Below are 19,370 nucleotides of genomic sequence, written 5' to 3'. Positions count from 1 at the left end.
TGTGTTCGAGCCTTGCCAGCCAGGGGGAGCGGGGCCGGGGCAGAGGCGGGGCCCAGGTGGGAGGGGAGCCCGAGACGGAAGCGGGGCCAAGGTTGGGGCGTGGCTGAGTCCATGTAGAGCTGCCCTATGGCCGGTGAGGCTGATGGGATGAGGCGCTGCCGTCTCTGCACTTTCGGTAACTTCCGGCTCCTGGCGTCTCTTGTCCTTCCCCTGGGGCCACTCTCGGCCTGTCGTCCTTGTTGTCGTCGTTAATCTGCCTCGAGCCACCTTTCCCTTACCCGCCCGGCTCAACCCTGCCCCTCCCCCATGCTTTGCAGACGCCGTCCGGGGCCCCCGGCGGCTGATGCGCGTGGGCCTCGCGCTGATCCTGGTGGGCCACGTGAACCTGCTGCTGGGGGCCGTGCTGCACGGCACTGTCCTGCGGCACGTGGCTAATCCCCTTGGCGCCGTCACGCCGGAGTACACCGCGGCCAATGTCATCTCTGTCGGCTCGGGGCTGCTGGTGAGCATGGCAGGCGGCCCGGGGTAGGGGCCGCGCACCCAGAGAGCCCAGCGGGCTAAAGGCTTTGTGTCTTCCACAGAGCGTTTCCGTGGGACTTGTGGCCCTCCTGGCATCCAGGAACCTTCTTCGCTCTCCACTGGTGAGAAGGAACTTCCTGGAGCTTTTAACGAGTAGGCTTGAGTTGGGGAAATGGGGGCTGACTGAGCTTGTTTTTTCAATGGACTGGAGGAGCCTCAAATAGAGATACTGGGTGTTTAGTTACTGGGAGAGTTAGCTAGGCCCAGGCTGCTCACCTGATGATCTGTCCCTGCCAGCACCGGGCCCTGCTGGCACTAGCTCTGGTGAACCTGCTCTTGTCTGCTGCCTGCTCCCTGGGCCTCCTTCTTGCTGTGTCACTCACTGTGGCCAACGGGGGCCACCGCCTTATTGCTGACTGCCATCCAGGACTGCTGGATCCTCTGGTACCACTGGATGAGGGGCTGGGACATACTGACTGCCCCTTTGACCCCACAAGAATCTATGTGAGCACATTCTCTTCCTTCTTGTGGTCTACAAAGCCTTGGTCTTGCCCTTTTAATTTCCCCTATTTGCCACACTTGCCCTACTTCCTCCTAGTCCCCATCCTTCCTTCTTTTCAGGATACAGCCTTGGCTCTCTGGATCCCTTCTTTGCTCATGTCTGCAGGGGAGGCTGCTCTATCTGGTTACTGCTGTGTGGCTGCACTCACTCTACTTGGAGTTGGGCCCTGCAGAAAGGAGGGACTTCAGGGGCAGGTAAGGAAGGTGAACCAGGAAAGGTTCATTCCACAGAGATTGGCTGTGTTGAAAAGATGTGACTGGCCTCGTGCAGTGGCTCACTCCTGTAATCCCAGCACTTTGGGAGGCTGAAGTGAGCAGATCACTTGAGGTCAGGAGTTTGAGACCAGCATGGCCAACATGGTGAAATCTTATCTCTATTAAAAATATAAAATATTAGTCGGGTGTGGTGATGGGCACCTGTAATCTCAGCACTTGGGGGAGCTGAGGCAGGAGAATCGCTTGAACCCGGGAGGTGGAGGCTGCAGTGAGCTGAGATTGCACAACTGCACTCCAGCCTGGGCAACACAGTGAGACTCTGTCTCAAGGAAAAAAAAAAAATAGCTGGTGACCTATCATTCAGGGCCAGGGTGTCTAATTCCACCTTCTTCTGCAGCTAGAGGAAATGACAGAGCTTGAACCTCCTAAATATAAAAAGCAGGAAAATGAGCAGCTGCTGGATCAAAATCAAGAAATCCGAGCATCACAGAGAAGCTGGGTTTAGGACAGGTAATGGGCCTGTGTAAGATTGGGGGCAGGGAAGTGCTCTTAGAACTGGATCTAGGTCTTGCCGTGCTGCTTTCCCCTCTGACACAGGTTGGTTGTCCACTCTGTCCAGCAGGTGCTGTTTCAAGACTCAGTCCCTAAGGGATTTTTCCCCACTAAGCAAGGGGCCCTGACCTCGGGATGAGATAAAAAATTGTAATAAAATAACTTTTCTTCTACTTGATTGTGATTCATTTTGGGGAAAAGGCACTGTGTGTCGGGGGTGACTTTGATCAAAGAATACAGTGGTCTCACTTTCTTATAAAACTTTAATGAGGGAGAGGTCCTAATTCTTCCTCAGCTTTACCGGCTACTGAAAGGAAAAGCTGGTGCTGGGGAGCCCTCCACACCACTGACTGATGAATTTCAGCACATCCTGGCACACTGGGCTGTGGGAGGTCTGTGAGCAAATGGAAGATGATGAGAGGACCTTGTTAATGCTGGAAATACAGAGAAAATCAGCTCCATCACAGGCTTCAGGGTCTGCACTTGCCTTCCTGCAATCCCACCCACCTTTCTAGTGTGCGTGTGAGAGTGTGTGTGTGTTTTGTTTGTTTTGAGACGGAGTCTCGCTTTGTTACTGAGGCTGGAGTGCAGTGGCATGATCTTGGCTCACTGCAACCTCTGCCTCCTGGGTTTAAGTGATTCTCCTACCTCAGCCTCCTGAGTGGCTGGGATTATAGGCACATACCACCACACCTGGCTAATTTTTTTTTTTTTTTTTTTTTTTTAGTAGAAACAGGTTTTAACCATGTTGGCCAGGCCGGTCTCAGACTCCTGACCTTAGGTGATCCGTCCGCCATGTTGGCCAGGCTGGTCTCAGACTCCTGACCTCAGGTAATCTGTCTGCCTTGGCCTCCCAAAGTGTTGGGATTACAGGCGTGAGCCACCACACCTGGCCTTTTTTTTTTTTAAGTGCTGCCATGTCTGCCTTCATTCTTCAAGTCCCCCTCTCTAACCTTGATGGCCATAAGGAATTTATTCCAGTTGTCCTTGTTAGCAGCTTTCCCTGGCCGCTTAAATTCAATTTTGTTCCTCAGAATGGGGTATCCTGTGGAGGAAGAAAAAATGATGAACTGGGGTTTGAGAGAGATTGAGGAAGGAAAAATGAGGAGCAGCCTGGGGGTACAAACAAAGCAGCATGGTCCTATCTTTTGTACCCTTTACTGAATCCTAGTAAAATTTAAAATTAAGTTTATTGATCCTGTTGCTTTCCACCCCCCTACAGGATCTGGGGTGCTTTAGAGTTCTATACCTGTAATGAGGCAGGGCAGGGCTGGAACCCCAGTGCTTGCTGCCACCAGGGAGGCCTCGTAGGCGCCACGCTCATCCCGAGGCAGAACCTGTTCCAGCCGCTGGTCCATGGAGACTGTAAGCACCCAGTCTCGAACCTCTTCTCTCTCAGCCTCCTGGAAAGGACAAGAGGGAGTGGCAGCTTCATACAGGGCAGGGGAGGGCAAACTGGGGTGGAGGAGTAGGGAGGGGGTTTGCTAAGCCCTTGTCCTGTATACCATATACCAGCTTTCAGCTACAAATTATCCTCCTTGGATTGGCTTGGATTGGGGATGCAGTCACAGCATTTTCTTTCTTTTTTTTTTTTTTTTTTTTTGAGACCGAGTCTTGCTCTGTTGCCAGGCTGGAGTGCAGTGGTACAATCTCGGCTCACTGCAACTTCTGCCTCTCAGGTTCAAGCGATTCTCCTACCTCAGCCTCCTGAGTAGTTGCAATTACAGGCATGTGCCACCATACCCGGCTAATTTTTTGTGTTTTTAGTTGAGACAGGGTTTCACCATATTAGCCAGGATGGTCTCGATCTCCTGACCCTGTGATCCGGCCACCTCGGCCTCCCAAAGTGGTGAGCCACCACACCAGCCTCGGCCTCCCAAAGTGGTGAGCCACCGCACCAGCCTCGGCCTCCCATTACAGGGGTCAGCAACTGCACCAGCCCAGTCACAGCCTTTTCTTTCTACTCTGCTTCTACTTTCACAGAAAGAATAGTGAGGGCTGAGGTCCTTCCAAAGATGGCATCACAAAGATGTTCTCCCTCCTTAAGGCACTCACACTGGTGAGGTCTTCCCATTTTCCAGCCCTGTGCCCTTACTGGTACATGCTGCTTGGCTGGGAGTGGCACCTCAAAAGGAATGTCTGTATCTTGAAAATCAGAGTGGTCAAGGCCATCCAGAGTCCCTTCCTCGATTGCCTGCAGTAGAGTGGGCAGCCATGAGCTAGGCACAGCCTGTGACTGGCAAAACATCCCACCCTCAGGGCACAGCTTCCCTACTCACGTCGGTCAGGTCCAAAAATCGATTGAGGAAGATGAATGCCATGTTCTCCCAGCCAACTGCCTGCAGCAGAGAAAAGTTGCAAATGGGAGTGAGCAAGCTGGGCCTGGATGTTACTTCTCTGGGATGCAGGAGAAAAATCCAGGAAGACATAGGAGGATTATATCCTCCACAACTTCAGCCCTACACTCAGCTTTCTGCTACCTGAGCAGAAGGGATATTCTCTATTTTCCAACCTTTGACTTCCTCCCATCTGCCCCACCCTTCCTTGTCCCAGCTCACCTTGGCAGCAATGCCTGCTTCATAGAAGGCTTTGTCTACAGGTAGTAGCTGGGTGTGACGCAAGAGTGAAACAGAAAGCCTGGCAGCCACAGTTTCCTGGGATTAAAGTCAAAGCATTATGAATACGGCACTAAAGTGACTGAGCTACAGACCAATGATCCTGTAAAGCAGCCACAGAACTAAAAACAACAAGCAATATTATACTGCTCTGGAGCTCGAGCTGTTCTGGGTCTTATTTTTATTTATTTATTTTTTTCTGAATAAGAGACCTGGGCCTAGTTTCAATTTTTTTTTTTTTTTTTTTTTTAAATAGAGTCTTACTCTGTTGCCCAGGCTGGAGTGCAATTTCAGCTCATTGCAACTTCTGCCTCCCAGATTCAAGCAATTCTCATGCCTCAGCCTCCCAAGTTAGGACTACAAGCGTGCACTATCATGCCAAGTTAATTTTTATATTTTTAGTATGGGATTTTGCCATGTTGGCCAGGCTGGTCTTGAACCCCTGACCTCAAGTGGCCCACCTACCTAAGGCTCCCCTCCCAAAGTGCTGGGATTACAGGTGTGAGCCACTGTGCCTGGCTGCCTAGATTCTTTCTAAGGTTCTTTCCACTTCTAGAATTCTATTATCCAGGTACATGATATAAATATATAGTAAACAGTCATAAATAAGCCCAAAATATGTGTACATTACAAGAGGTGAATAAAGAAATCATGGGATTTGGATGTTTAAACATAATGAAGCTGGAGCTGTGTGGGCACAGAGCCCTAAGAAGGTGAGAAGAAAACCTCAGCAAGGGCTAAAGATTTGTTTAGACAGAAGAGAAGCTGAAAGAGAGGGAGCAGATTCAAGAGCCTAAGTTGAAGAATCCAGAATGTGAGACAATTCAGTTTCATACATCTGCAGTGTGTGAAACTGACTGAGTGCTCCTCTGCCCCCTCTACATCTCACCAGCTGTTTGACACTCTGGGCTGCAGAGCGGGTGGCATAGTAATGAGCGATCAGCAGCATCGTCTTGAACTCCTCATGGGCTGGAGAGTTTGCCTCACTGGACTTCACCAGGTTTTCACACTAGAAGAGGGAGACAGCACAGCCTGGCTCAGGGGTCAGAGGAGTGCCAAGGCCATAGAGTGGTCTCCGATGGCCACCTGGCAGAGGAAGGTAAAATACATCTGAGAATAAAGGTTTACATGCATGAAAGAAGAGATGAAGACAAGGACAGGCAGAGCAGCCCTTTTACTCTTGTCAACCCAACTTCCTCACCAGGTTGAAAAGGACATCTCGAAGATCAGCCCAGCTATGATAGGCCTCAGCGCAGTTGGTCCCAGGAGAGCTCACCATGTCAGTGAAGATCCTTTTGTAGATATTGAAGTTCTAGAGGTAGAGGGGAGAAGGGCATTTGAGAAGGGCACAGCTAGAAGAGAAAGTCAGTGAAAGTGGGGCAAAAGGGACAGGCTTTGTGTGTAGAAATAGTTATGTGTGTGTTCAAGAGCTGGGAGACAGTGGTAGATTATTAAGTGCTGATTTTTTTAATGAAGTGAATTATTCATAAGTGCTGTTTATTTTTGATGAAGAGAAAAGAGGAAGAAAATAACTATTTTTTAGCTGGTGCTCTGTGAGTGGGCAACTGTACAAATGTAAGTACAGAGTTACAACATTAATGGGCTGTGACTCTCAGATCAGGGAGCAGTGTTCATTCTCTGGAGGAAGTCAGTAAAAAACCTAGAGGTGTGTGTAGGATTCATCTCTGAAAGACAGGTGGCTGTGTATTTGCTAACAGCATGGGGAGCTCCATGGGTGTTTCTTTTCTTTTCTTTTTGAGACGGAGTTTCGCTCTTGTTACCCAGGCTGGAGTGCAATGGTGCAATCTCGGCTCACGACAACCTCTGCCTCCTGTGTTCAGGCAATTCTGCCTCATCCTCCTGAGTAGCTGAAATTACAGGCACGCACCACTGTGCCCAGCTAATTTTTTGTATTTTTAGTAGAGACGGGGTTTCACCATGTTGACCAGGATGGTCTTGATCTCTTGACCTCGTGATCCACCCGCCTCGGCCTCCCAAAGTGCTGGGAGGGTGTTTCTTTAAACAGAAGTTGTAAGTTTCTGCAAACTTCTCTCCATGCTCTTAGCAAATACACAACCTCCAGAGAGGCTGTACATTTCTGAAGATGCATGGCAGGCTCTGGACATGACGTTCTCTAAGGATAGAATCCTCTGAGAAGATAGTTCCTGAGAGGAGAGGAGAAACAGTTTCCTTGTGGAAACATTTAACCCAAGAAGAAGGCAGGTACCTGTGGGTTAGCAGGGGCTCCGTGATGTACATACAGGGCCAATGCCTGGGCAGAGCTACCCTCTCGGATCAAGTGAGTTGCATACAAAGCCACGTATTTGTGCAGAATCTTGTAGTTCTGTACAGGGGTGGAGGAAAAGTTGGGATCAGTAAGACCAAGCAGTGAGGGTAGAGTGGTGACTTGAGGCCATGGATTTTTTGAGGAAACAAAGGGTGTATGCAAACCTCTGACCCCAGTTTCAGACTGAGCTTCTCTGATGCCCATTAGATTATCTTTGGGCTTTGGGTTTTTGTGGAGGTAAGAGAGATGCAGCTTTGAGGCAGGTGGGGAATCAAGGGAAAAAGTAAAGAAAAGCTGGGAATGGGAAGAGAGCAGTACCTGCTTGGTAGCTGTTTCAATGCACTTGTCCCACTGGCCCTGCTCCACATACAGGTCCAAAGCAGCTACCACATCCACACCCACAAGCTGGGTCAATGGGAGACAGAGTTACAAGGGAAAAGAGATGACATGAGGGAAAGAGGGAGAGACTCTCGTGGGTCTCTCCCTGCATTCTGTTTCCTGCTAACTCTGCAAGTCTCACCGAGTCCACTTTGCCCTGGTTCTTGAGGAACTCTTTATAACATTGGTCCACATAGTCTTCATACCTGTGAAGATGTACAGAGAACTCCATCTTCATGTTCCAAAATACCAAACCCTCCCCATGAGACTTTCTCCCAGTCTTTACAAAAGGAAGTAAAAGAGAATTTCCCAGTAAGAAGGGTTTGGGAGATTACCTGGGATCTAACTCCTTAGCTACACGCTTAGCCTTGTTCCACTCCTCACCCTCGATGAAAGCATCGATTGCTTCCTTGACAAGGTCCAGATTCAGATAGAGCTCTGCAGCCTGCACAATGAGAAGTCAGTATGGAGACTTCCTCCTCACTCTCAAGTTTTCCCTCTGTGAGCTCCCTTATCTGTTTTCCCAGGACTACAAGCCATGCCCACCAGGAGGCCCACCTTATACACTTTCCTGGGTGTAGATGTCACCTTTGCACCCATCTCTGTGGAATCTATTTCTGTTCCATCCCACATCCCACTTACTGCATTGTGCTTTCCAATTCCAATCAGCTGGGGTCCTACAGCCAGAACGACTTCGATATTACGTTGGGGAGGCAGAAACTTGATGGAGAGTTCGGCTGCCTGTGTGGTTGAACAGAAGATGGAAATGGGTAGGAGAGACAAACACCACTCAGTCCTCAGCCTGATCCACTTCATACATTTTTCTCCTCCAGATGCCAACTTTCTCTCTTTCTCCTTCAACCTTGCACCCTCCTAGGCAAAGCCTGGCTCATGGTCCATTAGATCCTTTAATTAGGCATCAGTCGACCCATCTTTCCTCTCAGTTCATTGTTAGCTCTTTCAGACACTTCCTGTCCTGCTTGAGGTCACCGCATTTGATTCTTCCACCTTTGACAAAATCATTTCTCAAGGTCTTTGTCATAGTAGAATTTTTGTAGCAGAGTACAGAGAAAGGATTCCTAAAATGAGGATCCTAGGGCATTCTGTAACTATTTGTGTTGGGCTTTTTCAGTTTCTTCATTCATACTGGATTTTGAAGACTTGGTATAAAAAAAAAAAGAATGGAGGCCGGGCACAGTGACTCATGCCTGTAATCCCAGCACTTTGGGAGGCTGAAGCAGGTGGATCACCTGAGGTTAGGAGTTCAAGAACAGCCTGGCCAACATGGCGAAACCCCATCTCTACTAACAAAAAATTAGCCGTGTGTGGTAGCATGCGCCTGCAGTCCCAGCTACTCGGAAAGTGACGCAGGAGTATCACTTGAACGTGGGAGGTGGAGGTTGCTGTGAGCTGAGATCGTGCCACTGCACTCCAGCCTGGGCAACAGAGGGAGACTCTGTCTCAAAAGAAAAAAAAAAAAGAAACCTATCTCAACATACAAAAACTACAATAAAAATACAGTATTATAATCTTATGGGACCATCATAATATATGTGGTCCACTGTTGTTTTTTTTTTTGAGACAGAGTCTCACTCTGTCACCCAGGCTGGAGTGTACTGTCGTGATCTCGGCTCACTGCAACTTTTGCCTCCTGGGTTCAAAGTAAACCTCCCACCTCAGCCTTCTGAGTAGCTAGGATTACAGGTGTGTACCACCATGTCTGGTTAATTTTTTTGTATGTTTAGTAGAGACAGGGTTTTGCCATGTTGGTCAAGCTAGTCTCAAACTGCTGACCTCAAGTCATCTGCCATCCTTGACTTCCCAAAGTGTTAGGATTACAGGTGTGAGCCACTACACCCAGCCATGTGGTCTACTGTTGACTTAAATGTTGTTATGTGGTGTATGACTGTCTACATCCTGTTGGTTTCTCCAGTACAGTATGTCTTATTATCTGTGACACATACTGGCCTGGTTTAATTTGCTGGAGGCTTCTTTTCAGGAAATGTTGGGTGGGGGAGGTAGAGCCCATGCTTTTTCATGTTCCCTGGGCCTGGAGTTGCCCTTCCAGCTCCTGTCCAAGTCTTCCCTCCTTCTTCACAGAGCCTTCCTGACCCCTCTAGCCCACAGAGGTCTCACTGTTCTCTGAACTCTACTTTAAGTCATGCACTTTGGTCTTTACTCAGATATGATATTAACTGAGCCATGTGTTAGTCCAACTCCCCTAACTTTTAGCTGTCAGGGCTCTGTCTTATATCTGCTTAATAGCCTTCAGAGGTTCTGGCTCTATTATCCAGCAGGCGCTCCACAGATTCCTGCTACCTGATTGAAAAGCAAAAGACACAGAGGAGACAGCTGCAGATGTGAGAAGGAAAGCTGAGTGTGAATGGAGGCCTAGGAAGAAGGAGGGCCAGAAAGAGCCTGCTGCCCTCACCTTCATCCAGCACTTCTCCATCAGGCTGCTGTTTCCAGAGTCTTGCACTCTGAGGTAGCAGTCCACGGCACGGCTGTACTCTCCAGCCTGCTCCCAGTTTCGCGCTTGTTCCACAAGTCCCTCCACACCCCTGTGGAGATTAGAGCACTGGGGCTAGGCATTGGGGGGCGGCATGCTCTAACCTGTGCATGCCTCATGACCCTTCCAGCCCTGCTACTGCTGCTGGACCTCTGGCCTCATACCTGGCCCCCTTCTTAGTAGCTTCCCGCTCATACTCCTCCTGCAGAGCCTCCAGCTGGCCGGGCACATACTCCTTGCAGATCCGCAGCGCATCACTCCATAATCCAGCCTCCTGCTCAGATTTCCAGGTATCAAGAAGGCAGAGACAGGCATGACAGCTTCCCACTGCCACACAGGTGCCCTGGTCCATGGACTCCTGGGTCCTTAGACCTCTCTTCTCCTTCCTCTTTCCTGTCTTTCTCACTCCCCAATACTAATCTCCCTGATCTTTCTTCATATTAGGGGTCACTGTGGCTATCTGTGGGCTCTCAGACTCTCCTCATCCCTTCATGGCCCTGAATCCATTGTCTCACCTTATAATAACTGAGGGCCAGGCCTGGTCTCTGGGCCCGGAGCAGCAGCCCTTCTGCTTTCTGAAAGTCCTTTTCCTCCAAGGCCCTCCGAGCCTGTCCCACAAGCACCTCGGCAACACTGTCAGGGTCGTGGGCCTCGGCTACACGCTGAGCTGCCTCCCAGTCCTGATTATGAACAAACCTGCCCCCAAATGGGGACAGAAGAGAGAATGAATATAGGACTAAGGCCCCAATTTGGGGAGACAAACAGCCATGTCACTGAGGGGTGTAACACTGATTTGTTCTAGGTTTGAATGAAGGTCAAGATAATCATGAAAGATCCTGGGACTGTGACTGGGGAAACAGGATTAAGGAATGTATGGGGTAACTCACATGAGGACTGCTTCCTTGGGTTTTCCAGCTCTGATGAATTCAGCTTCAGCCTCTTCGAATTTACCCTACAGGGAGAGGGACAGCTGTGCGTGATGGGAAGGAGACTGGCATCACAGGCAGCCACGAGACCGGGGTCTGCACACCAGGCAGCAGTGCACTAGGGGATGGAACAAGAGGGCTCTGCGGTCAGGGTCCAAATCACACCCATACCTCATCCTCCAGGTACATAGCGTATTTGAGATGGATCTCGGGGGTTTTGTGCTTGAGGGCCAGCCGAGAGAGTTCAAAAGCAAATTCAAAGGAGCTGAAACAGAAGGTGCAGATAAAGTTTTCTTACTTCACACTTCCCTTAATGAAAGGAACAAGACAAGACAAAACAGAGAAAGGACAGGGTTGAGGGGAGAAAAAGTGACAGGTTTAAGGATAACAGACATGAAGTGACAGAAAAGCATAGAGATAAAGAGGAAGACAGGCAGGCAGCCCTGTGAAGACCATGTCACTGTCGGCGCGGATCAAGAGACGTCTGGAAAAGCCTGTGGCTTCCCTGAGGCCAGCTGCTCCTGTGGAAGGAGAATGGGCCTGCGAAGGGGAAGGGAGGAGTGAGCCTCTCAGTCCTATGCTGACAGGGCCAGGAGGGCTCCTGGTGCTCACCACCTCCTCCTGAGCCCCAGCTACATTATCAGAAACAGTCTCTCCAAAAAATGAGCAAGATCACCCTCAGCATCGGACTCCACGATTGGCATTTATAACAGTTGCTTAAGAAAAGTTCACTTTGCTCTTTCCGCCATCTTTCTGCACGGCCACAGTGGTGTGCATAAATGTTCTGGCTGATGCTCTCAAGAGCATCAATAATGCCGGAAAGAGAGGTTCTTATCAGGCTGTGCCCCAAAGTTATCGTCTGGTTTCTAACTGTGATGATGAAATACACTGGGCGAATTTGAAATCACTGATGATCATAGAGCTAGGAAAATTGTTGTGAACCTCACAGGCAGGCTGAACAAGTGTGGAGCGATCAGCCCCAGATCTGACATGCAACTCAGAGATCTAGAAAAATGGCAGAATAATCTGCTCCCATCCTGCCAGTTTGGTTTTATTGTACTGACAGACTCAGATGGCATCATGAACCATGAAGAAGCAAGACAACAACACATCGGAGGGAAAATCCTGGGATTCTCTAGAGATGTAATACATATTTACAAATAAAATACCTCATGAGCTCTGGTGCTTCCAAAAAAAAAGAAAAGTTCACTTTGCACTTGAAGAATCACACTTCCACTACCCAGAAGCAAGTGACTGGCTTAGAGCAGTCTGCAGTGCTGGCTTTACAATCTATTCCCTCTCTACCCTTCTTAGAATGGCCAAAAATTAAACACTGTTAAGAGCCCCTAGGGAATAGGAGCAGTTAATTTATTCTTGCCACTCTATCATGTCCTTCCAAGGATCTTCCTTTACCACATTTCTTCATTCTTGCCTCAGCTTCTGGAAATATTTTTCAGTTATGCATCAGTTTTCTTTCTCTAGAGAGGGCCTCTGGCTGGGATGGGGCTCGTGGAGAGAAAGTTTGGGGCCTCACCAATTGTCTGCAGCATGGTCAACAGAAGCTTCCAGGAGTCCCAGCTTGGTAAGCAATCTAACTGCAGCTTCTCCTCCCAGGCTCTTTGCCCACAGATAGGCCACGTGTTTGTGGGCATTGGCCCCTCCTTGAGTCCTGGCCACCTGTAAAGCAAACTCACTCAATAATCCTCCAATACAGAGTTGCTCTATTCTCATCTCTGACCTTGGCTTTGACAAGGATCCAGTAACTGTTCTAAATTAACAGGGAGAGGCTGGGTGCGGTGGCTTATGCCTATAATCCCAGCATTTTGGGAGGCAGAGGCAGGCCAATCACCTGAGGCCAGGAGTTCGAGACCAGCCTGACCAACATAGTGAAAGCCCATCTCTACTAAAAATACAAAAATTAGCTGGGCATGGTGGTGAGTGCCTGTAGTTCCAGCTACTCTGGAGGCCGAGGCAGGAGAACTGCTTGAACCTGGGAGACAGAGGCTGTGGTGAGCCAAGATCGCGCCACTGCACTTCAGCCTGGGAGACAGAGTAAGACTTTGTCTCAAAAAATAAAAGTAAAATAAAATAAAAAGATAACAGGAAGAGGGTTATATCTCAGGGTTTCTTAACTTAGGTTGAAGTACTTAGGGTCCAAGCATAGGCTTCACCTGGTCCACAGATCCTTAAAATTATAAGTGACATTTTCTGTATATAGATATGAATGTGGTTCTGGCAAGAGAGACTCTGATCTTCACTCCATTTTCAAAGACTAATTTACCGATTGTGAATTAGTCACTTAAAGTGAGAAAGAAGGGCTGGCCATGGTGGCTCATGCCTATAATTCCAACACTTTCAGAGGCCAAGGCAGGTGGATTGCTTGAAGCCAGGAGTTCAAGACCAGCCTGGGCAACATGTCTACAAAAAATTTAAAAATTAGCCAGGTGTGGTGTGCACACCTGCAGTCCCAGCTACACAGGAGGTTGAAGTGGGAGGATCCATTGCTTAAACCCAAGAGGTCAAGGTTGCAGTGAGCTGTAATTGCATCACTGCACGCCAGCCTGGGGTGTCAGTGAGAATCTGTCTGAAAAAAAAAAAAAAAAAACCGTGGGAAAGAAGGATGCATGTATCCCTAGGCGTGGCCTGAACTCCTTACGCGGTAGGCCTCTTCCCAAAGCCCACTGGCTCGGTACATGTTCACTGTTGCCTTCCATTCCTGGGCCTCGAGGTAGTGGTACTCAGCCTCCTGTAGTCGGCCTTCAGCCTCCAGCTCCTGCAAGAAGGTGAGTCAAGATGGAGGGATGGGGAGGTGGAGCCTGGCTGGGGAAGAGAAAGGTAGAGCCAGGAGAAGGGCTCACCTTGCCCAGATGTAGGTGTGTGTCACTGAGGAGATCTGGATGGTGCTTCCCAACCAGGCGGATCATGTCATCATACAGCTTGTGCTTTTTGTACATGGTGATGGCAAGATCAGGCTCTTCTACTGTCACATAGAGCCTGGGGAAGGGAGATACATCTGGGGCCTCCTAGACCCAGATCCCTACTGTCACTGCCTTCTGGGCAGAGGGTACACATCCTGAGCCCCATCCCTCCTCCCAGCAATGAAATCTCATCTCTCCCTACACCTCCTCTGAGGCCACAGCTCACCTTTCAGCCTCACGGTACTTGCCCTGCTTCTCCATTTCCTGGGCCTGAGTGATGTACAACACCAACACATCTTCTGGTCTCATGCATTTCATCGCCAGCTGTGGAGGCACAGAGGCAGGGTAGCCTCAGGTCCAATTCCCCAGGGAAGCAGGGCTTCAAGGGAACCTGTTTTTCAGGAACTCTGAACTCTCCCAACAATCACAGGAGTTTGGTTATTGCCACTCTACTAGTCAGGTTGGGGAATTCCAAGTCCTTATGGAGCAGAGGAAGAAGTATATTCTGCTAAGGTGGGACGGTCTGCAATGCCTTGTGCTGGGACATACACTGCCATTGCCACTGTAACCACTGGGCTCTGAAGTGTAAGGCAAGAGCAAAGTCATCATTGTGACCAGAGCCATCAGGAGTGGTAGTTCAGATTCTGCAGCTCGCAAGCCCATCTGTTCCTTCAAGAATGATAGCTAGGTCTGGAAACAAGGGCCTCTCTTCATCCCTTCCTTTCTCTGTGGCTAGGGATCAAAGTGGCTCAGACTGTTTTTTGGTACTCTTTGTCAGCTTTCAGGGAGCCAAGCAAAGAGGAGAAACAGACCCAGGAATGAGGCTACACTGCCACTAAGGCAGAGTTCTCTCATCATGAACTTCACCCATCTCTACCTTGTGGGCTTGTTCCCAACGGCCAGCCTGGGTGTACATGTCTATAGCATCTTTTGTTCTGTCTCCCTTAGTATAGAGCTCCTCAGCAATCTGTAGTTGATGAGAGGTAGATACAAAATGTCAGAGCAACAGGCTTGAATGAGGAAAGAACAAACCTTGGCTGGGATGGTGGAGAGCCTGCGACATGACCTTGTAATAACAGAGGAGAAAAGATGAGTATGGGTGTCTCCTACATTCTACCATTTAAAAAGAAAGGCCAGCCCCAAACAGTAGGACCATACAGTGGAATTCAAAAGGGCCTCACGTTCCTGCAATGCAAAGCAATTTTATATAGTTATTCATTAAGAATCACTCATGCTGGCTGGAACAGAGCTGGAGACTCACTTTATATATCTGGGGTGAAGGGAGGTATCTGTCACGCTGGAATGAAACGGAAAGCAAACTGTTCTTTTCTCATTCAAGGTGGTGATGTTTGGGGCCCAGAAAGAAGGATCAGGTGAATTGGCCTCCACTTCCTGTTTTGGGTCCTCTCACTGTTATCCTCTACTGCACCACCTCATGCTGCGAAAAGGACTCTCCCTCACCTCATACTCCTGCAGAGATGCATAGTGTTGGGCCACAAGAGGATAGTATTTGGACGCAGTGTTCCGGTCCTGTAGGTCTAATATATAAATTGCCTTCTTCCACTGGCGGGCACCCAGGGCGGCCTCAATTGCCTTAATGGAGCACCTGGCAAGGTTGGGAAAGATATAAATATGTAGGCTGAAAGATGAAGATGCATGGAGGTAAAGTGACCCCTTAAGCACACTTCCACCGACATTGTGAGATCTCTTCTTTTCAGCCTTGGTGTCCTTACTTGCTCCACTGCCCCTCACTTCACACCCAAATGTCCTTTACACTCCCATACTCCCATACCTGGCTTCGATGTAGTGATTAATGGCTGCATCAAGCTGCTTCTGCTGCACCAGGTGGTCCCCCCATGCCTCCTCTAGTTTCACCACCTCCACTGGGAAGGTCAATCGAGCCAGCTCTACCGCTGCCAGGGAGAGAAAAGGTGCTCAGCCCAGACTTCCAGGGATGGACCTCAGGAAAAAGGTAGGACAGGGAGATGAAGCATGGAGTGAGAAGGAGAGGTGCGAAGGAGAGGAATGGAGAACTGGAGCCAGGCAACCTGAACACATGCACCAAGAGGTGCCAGGGAGATGGATGGGCAAGAGTCCATAATAGTAAAGGTTGGCTTATAGGGGGCTAGTACCTTTCATGAATGCGTTCCCTTTACAGTAGCACTCCAGGGCCTGCTGTGGATTGTGAATCTTCTCAAAGAGATCACCTGCCTGTTAACACATACCACATTACTATGGTACCCCTACAACACAAAGAATCAAGTATTAGCTCCAAAAACAAGGGAACACCAGCAGTCAGGAAGTGCTCTGTGCCCTGAGACTCCTCTGGGTGAGAGAAGGTCCTGAGCTCTGGAGATAAGGGCTAGGAAGAGGAAGTGAGCATACCCTTTCGTAGAGTTCCCCCTTGATAAGGGCTGCAGTGATGTGTTCTACCAGCTCTGTGTTGGCTAGCAGTTCGTCTCGGGACAGCACCAGCCGAGCAGCTTTGGCAGGGAGCCCAGCTTTGAGGTAGAGGCTGATGGCTGCTAGCCCATCTCCTTGGCTCTCCTGTAGTTCACCTGCTCGCTCCTCCTGCTGTGTGTCCATCAGCCATTGGTAGTAACTCCGACGTAGATTCTCCAGGGCTGGGTGCCCCTGGACACACAGAGGAGAACTAGGAGTCACATCCCTTCCTACCCTTGTGCCTCCCATGCTTCTCTAATCCCTCTATAACAAGGGAAATCCACCTGGGCCAGCAGTATCCTAACTCCTCACCATAACAAGTCCAAGCCCCAACCCTGTTCTGGTTTCTATGGCCTCCTCGACAAAAGAAGGTTTTTGAAATTGGCAGAACCAAATTCTGAACAAGTGTGGAGAAGTCAAAACACGTACCTTGGCTTCAGCCACAACGATACACTCATCCCAACGGTGTAGCTCCTGGTACATGCCCATGGCCTCCTCCACAGCATTCTAGGGGAAACAGGCAGAGTAGAGAGGGACGCCAGAAAGATACGAGGATCAGAAGGTAGCAAGTTCTCCTCATCCTGGCTAAGAGGCCAGCACATGAGGACCAAAAGCCTTACCTGTTAACTACTAGACCAGCCAAAATATTGGGAAAATAAAAGCTTAAGCTTCAGGTCTCCTTATTTGCACATGCTCTTTCCAAGGTAACTGTTCTTTATTTCGGGATGGAGCCTCACTCTACTGCCCAGGCTGGAGTGCAGTGGTGTGATCTCAGCTCACTGCAACCTCCACTTCCTAGGCTCAAGTGATTCTCCTGCCTCAGCCTCCTGAGTAGCTGGGATTACAGGCATGTGCCACTATGCCTGGCTAATTTTTTGTATTTTTAGTAGAGACAGGGTTTCACCACGTTGGCCAGGCTGTCTTGAACTCCTGACCTCATGTGATCTGCCTGCCTCAGCCTCCCAAAGGGCTGGGATTACCTGAGTGAGCCGTCACGCCCAGCCTAAGGCAAATGTTCTTAAAGAGAGCTCCTCAAATTGTATAAGCTTCCAGTCAAAAACAAAACCTGGATCTACCCCTATGCACAAGAACTGCAAAGACAGGCTCTGGACTAGAGGGGAGGTAGCAGACTGCTTATAAAAGAAGTAATCAAAGGCCAAAGAGGAATTTTGTCTAGAAAATAAGGACTAACCCAAGAGGAGGAAATTAAGGAAAGGGTGAAATTAACTTTATAAACCTCTCTGAAAGCTTTCTGCAAACATTTGGAAGCCTAGGTCACCAGCACACTTTCCTCCCTTGAGTTTGCACCCCCTTTTCCCTCTTTTTCCCTCATATCCCCCCCCCCGCCCCGCATCCTGTCCCTCTTGTGCTATTACCTGTTCCAAAAAGATCATTTCGGCCAGTTTGTAGTTCTTTTCCAGCATGGCTAGACGTGCTCGGACCTGATAAAAGTCTGTCCCTTCTCCGCCCTGTGGGGAAAAAGGAGGTCTGGTTTTTCTGTAGGTGCTGCCATTCTGTCTGTGAGGGCTGAGATTGGAAGACCAGAAGGATGTAGAAAATAAAAGACTTGGGAAGGTAAAACACTTCATGGAGCTTAAGGTTTGAGGTTCAGCGACTCTGAAATGGTCTGACTGGAGGGTAGAGGTGGAGTGGGCAGGGTAAAGGAAACTAGGGATGGCTGGAGAGCTAGGAATCATGGGGCTGAATACTACAAGAAATCAGTTTGGGAGACGGAATGAATCAGAAGCATAATACTTGCATATTCCCGGGATACTTGATCTGCAATCTCATTGGTCTCATGCAGGAATCGAGCTTTTGCTACTTGGCCCAAAGCAGAAAAGCACCTATGGCACGGAAGCAGAGACGTTAATATAATATTATTACAGAATCGTCATTAATTCACTGGTTCAGCAAATACAAATTGATGTGCATCTACGATGAGCTAGGCAGTGTGCTTGTCACTGGGGACACATAGGAGAAAAGGGATGATGAGGGCCTTGCTCTCAGAGAATGTGCATTCTAGTGGAGACAAATAATTAGTAGAAGTGGAGATAATATAAAGTAAAGTAGGCTGGGCAGGGTGGCTTACGCCTGTAATCCCAGCACTTTGGGAGGCTGAGGCAGATGGATCAGAAGGTCAGGAGATCGAGACCATTCTGGCTAATATGGTGAAACCTTGTCTCTACTAAAAATACAAAAAATTATCCAGGTGTGGTGGCATGCACCTGTAATCGCAGCTACTCAGGAGGCTGAGGCAGGAGAATTGCTTGAACTTGGGAGGCAGACGTTGCAGTGGGAGAGACTGTGCCACTGCACTCCAGCCTGGGTGACAGAGCGAGACTCTATCTCGAAAATAAAATAAAATAATGTAATATTGTAGATCAAGCTTGTTCAACTCATGGCCCAAGATGGCCTTGAATGTGGCCCAATACAAATTCATAAACTTTCTTAAAATATTATGAGATTTTTTTTTAAGCTATTATCAGTGTTAGCGTATTTTATGTGTGGTCCAAGATAATTCTTCTTCCAATGTGACCCATGGAACCCAAAAGACTGGGCACCCCTGTTATAGATAGTGACTGAAGGGGCCACTTAATTTGGTAGTTGAAGAAGGTCTCTCTGATGAACTGAACATTTGAGCTGACACCTGACTACAAGAAAAAGCCAGTCATGGCAGGATGGGCAAAAGTCATTCCCGAGAGGGAACAGCTAGTGTAAAGGCCCTGTAGCAGGTATGAGCTTAGCACACTCACAGAGCCTGAAGGATGCCAGTGTGGTTGGAGACTAACAGGCAAGTAGGGGGCTGGCACGAGAAGGAAGCGAGGCCAAAAACCTTCAGGGCTGAGGCCACACAAGGAGTCTGGGTTTCATACCAAGTAAAAGAGTAAGCTATTGGAAGGTTCCTGTCATGAAAAAGACACAATCTATGTTTAAAAAAATTACCTCAGCTGCTCTGAATGAACAGATGGTAGGGGTACAAGAAACAGTATCAGCAAGACTAATTAAGAGGCTGTGCAATATTGCAGGTGGGAGATGGTAGTGGTCTGCACTAGGATGGAGACATCAGGATGTGTTTTGAAGAGAGTCCTTAGGACTTGCTGATAATCTATCTACATGTGGGAAGTATGGGGAAAATGGGATCAAGGATGATTCCCGCCTGGCAGCAGGTGACATTTATTGAGCACTTTGCACAGATTCTCTCATCACTCCTTCTCTACCAATACCCTTACCATCTTATCATCAGATGAGGCAAATACTATTATTATCCCTATTGTACACAGAGAAAATAAAGAAGCCAAGGTCTGGAAAGGTCAAATAACCTCTCTAAGGTTATACAAGTTGGTAATTGGAACCAAGATTTGAACTCAAGGAGTCTGGGGTCCCAAGTCTGTCCTATTAACTACACTCCGATACTAAACCTGGATTATACACATATGCATGGGTTGA

At 48.7% G+C, this 19,370-nt stretch overlaps 2 protein-coding genes across 20 annotated transcripts in view; one reads left to right on the top strand and one right to left on the bottom strand.

The window, feature by feature from the left end:
* Nucleotides 1-105: 105 nt before the first annotated feature.
* Nucleotides 106-2,021, top strand: KRTCAP3 (keratinocyte associated protein 3). 6 transcript variants are annotated; one of them, XR_004733902.3, is made up of 7 exons: nucleotides 106-175; nucleotides 318-502; nucleotides 582-641; nucleotides 817-1,023; nucleotides 1,118-1,275; nucleotides 1,694-1,806; nucleotides 1,919-2,021. XR_004733902.3 is itself a non-coding variant. In XM_008980976.5 (7 exons), exons 1-6 carry the CDS (start codon nucleotides 127-129, stop codon nucleotides 1,799-1,801), a joined length of 684 nt encoding a protein of 227 aa, XP_008979224.1. In that variant the 5' UTR covers nucleotides 106-126; the 3' UTR covers nucleotides 1,802-1,806; nucleotides 1,919-2,021. The 6 variants fall into 6 exon arrangements, 4 of the variants coding, with proteins under 4 accessions (XP_008979224.1, XP_078205766.1, XP_008979222.1 ...); XR_001907159.4 differs by having other exon boundaries at nucleotides 1,916-2,021; XM_008980976.5 differs by having other exon boundaries at nucleotides 817-963; nucleotides 1,141-1,275.
* A 76-nt stretch (nucleotides 2,022-2,097) lies between these two features.
* IFT172 (intraflagellar transport 172) overlaps nucleotides 2,098-19,370 on the bottom strand; it is a 42,745-nt gene continuing 25,472 nt past the window's right edge. For 10 of the 14 annotated variants that reach the window (XM_078349626.1, XM_035273510.3, XM_078349624.1 and 7 more), the window contains 30 exons: nucleotides 17,683-17,767; nucleotides 17,300-17,392; nucleotides 16,353-16,430; nucleotides 15,867-16,115; nucleotides 15,614-15,692; nucleotides 15,274-15,394; nucleotides 14,943-15,087; nucleotides 14,359-14,448; nucleotides 13,708-13,805; nucleotides 13,422-13,557; nucleotides 13,220-13,336; nucleotides 12,098-12,240; nucleotides 10,735-10,828; nucleotides 10,525-10,589; nucleotides 10,153-10,333; nucleotides 9,802-9,911; nucleotides 9,560-9,689; nucleotides 7,771-7,869; nucleotides 7,464-7,573; nucleotides 7,271-7,334; nucleotides 7,069-7,155; nucleotides 6,691-6,807; nucleotides 5,665-5,775; nucleotides 5,353-5,472; nucleotides 4,407-4,502; nucleotides 4,128-4,187; nucleotides 3,944-4,042; nucleotides 3,098-3,251; nucleotides 2,802-2,893; nucleotides 2,098-2,242 (listed from right to left, as the gene is read on the bottom strand). In XM_078349626.1, the coding sequence (XP_078205752.1) occupies nucleotides 2,153-2,242; nucleotides 2,802-2,893; nucleotides 3,098-3,251; nucleotides 3,944-4,042; nucleotides 4,128-4,187; nucleotides 4,407-4,502; nucleotides 5,353-5,472; nucleotides 5,665-5,775; nucleotides 6,691-6,807; nucleotides 7,069-7,155; nucleotides 7,271-7,334; nucleotides 7,464-7,573; nucleotides 7,771-7,869; nucleotides 9,560-9,689; nucleotides 9,802-9,911; nucleotides 10,153-10,333; nucleotides 10,525-10,589; nucleotides 10,735-10,828; nucleotides 12,098-12,240; nucleotides 13,220-13,336; nucleotides 13,422-13,557; nucleotides 13,708-13,805; nucleotides 14,359-14,448; nucleotides 14,943-15,087; nucleotides 15,274-15,394; nucleotides 15,614-15,692; nucleotides 15,867-16,115; nucleotides 16,353-16,430; nucleotides 17,300-17,392; nucleotides 17,683-17,767 (3,313 nt within the window). In that variant the 3' untranslated portion in view covers nucleotides 2,098-2,152. The remainder of the gene's footprint in view (nucleotides 2,243-2,801; nucleotides 2,894-3,097; nucleotides 3,252-3,943; nucleotides 4,043-4,127; nucleotides 4,188-4,406; nucleotides 4,503-5,352; nucleotides 5,473-5,664; nucleotides 5,776-6,690; nucleotides 6,808-7,068; nucleotides 7,156-7,270; nucleotides 7,335-7,463; nucleotides 7,574-7,770; nucleotides 7,870-9,559; nucleotides 9,690-9,801; nucleotides 9,912-10,152; nucleotides 10,334-10,524; nucleotides 10,590-10,734; nucleotides 10,829-12,097; nucleotides 12,241-13,219; nucleotides 13,337-13,421; nucleotides 13,558-13,707; nucleotides 13,806-14,358; nucleotides 14,449-14,942; nucleotides 15,088-15,273; nucleotides 15,395-15,613; nucleotides 15,693-15,866; nucleotides 16,116-16,352; nucleotides 16,431-17,299; nucleotides 17,393-17,682; nucleotides 17,768-19,370) is intronic. The other 4 variants (XM_078349619.1, XM_035273508.3, XM_078349621.1 and 1 more) reach the window with 2 other exon arrangements.

This window comes from Callithrix jacchus, chromosome 14 (genome assembly GCF_049354715.1).
Source record: "Callithrix jacchus isolate 240 chromosome 14, calJac240_pri, whole genome shotgun sequence".
In the NCBI taxonomy this organism is placed as follows: Eukaryota; Metazoa; Chordata; class Mammalia; order Primates; family Cebidae; genus Callithrix; species Callithrix jacchus.
The sequence above is the reverse complement of the archived record's forward strand: the minus strand, read 5'-3'. Positions and strand labels throughout refer to the sequence as shown.

Bases quoted from the DNA above. Each gene is read 5' to 3' on its own strand.
- KRTCAP3 (XM_008980974.5), top strand. From the start codon at position 127: ATGGCCGGTGAGGCTGATGGGATGAGGCGCTGCCGTCTCTGCACTTTC. The intron at 503-581 runs GTGAGCATGGCA...TGTCTTCCACAG, and splicing joins CTGTCGGCTCGGGGCTGCTG to AGCGTTTCCGTGGGACTTGT. The intron at 1,024-1,140 runs GTGAGCACATTC...CCTTCTTTTCAG, and splicing joins TTGACCCCACAAGAATCTAT to GATACAGCCTTGGCTCTCTG.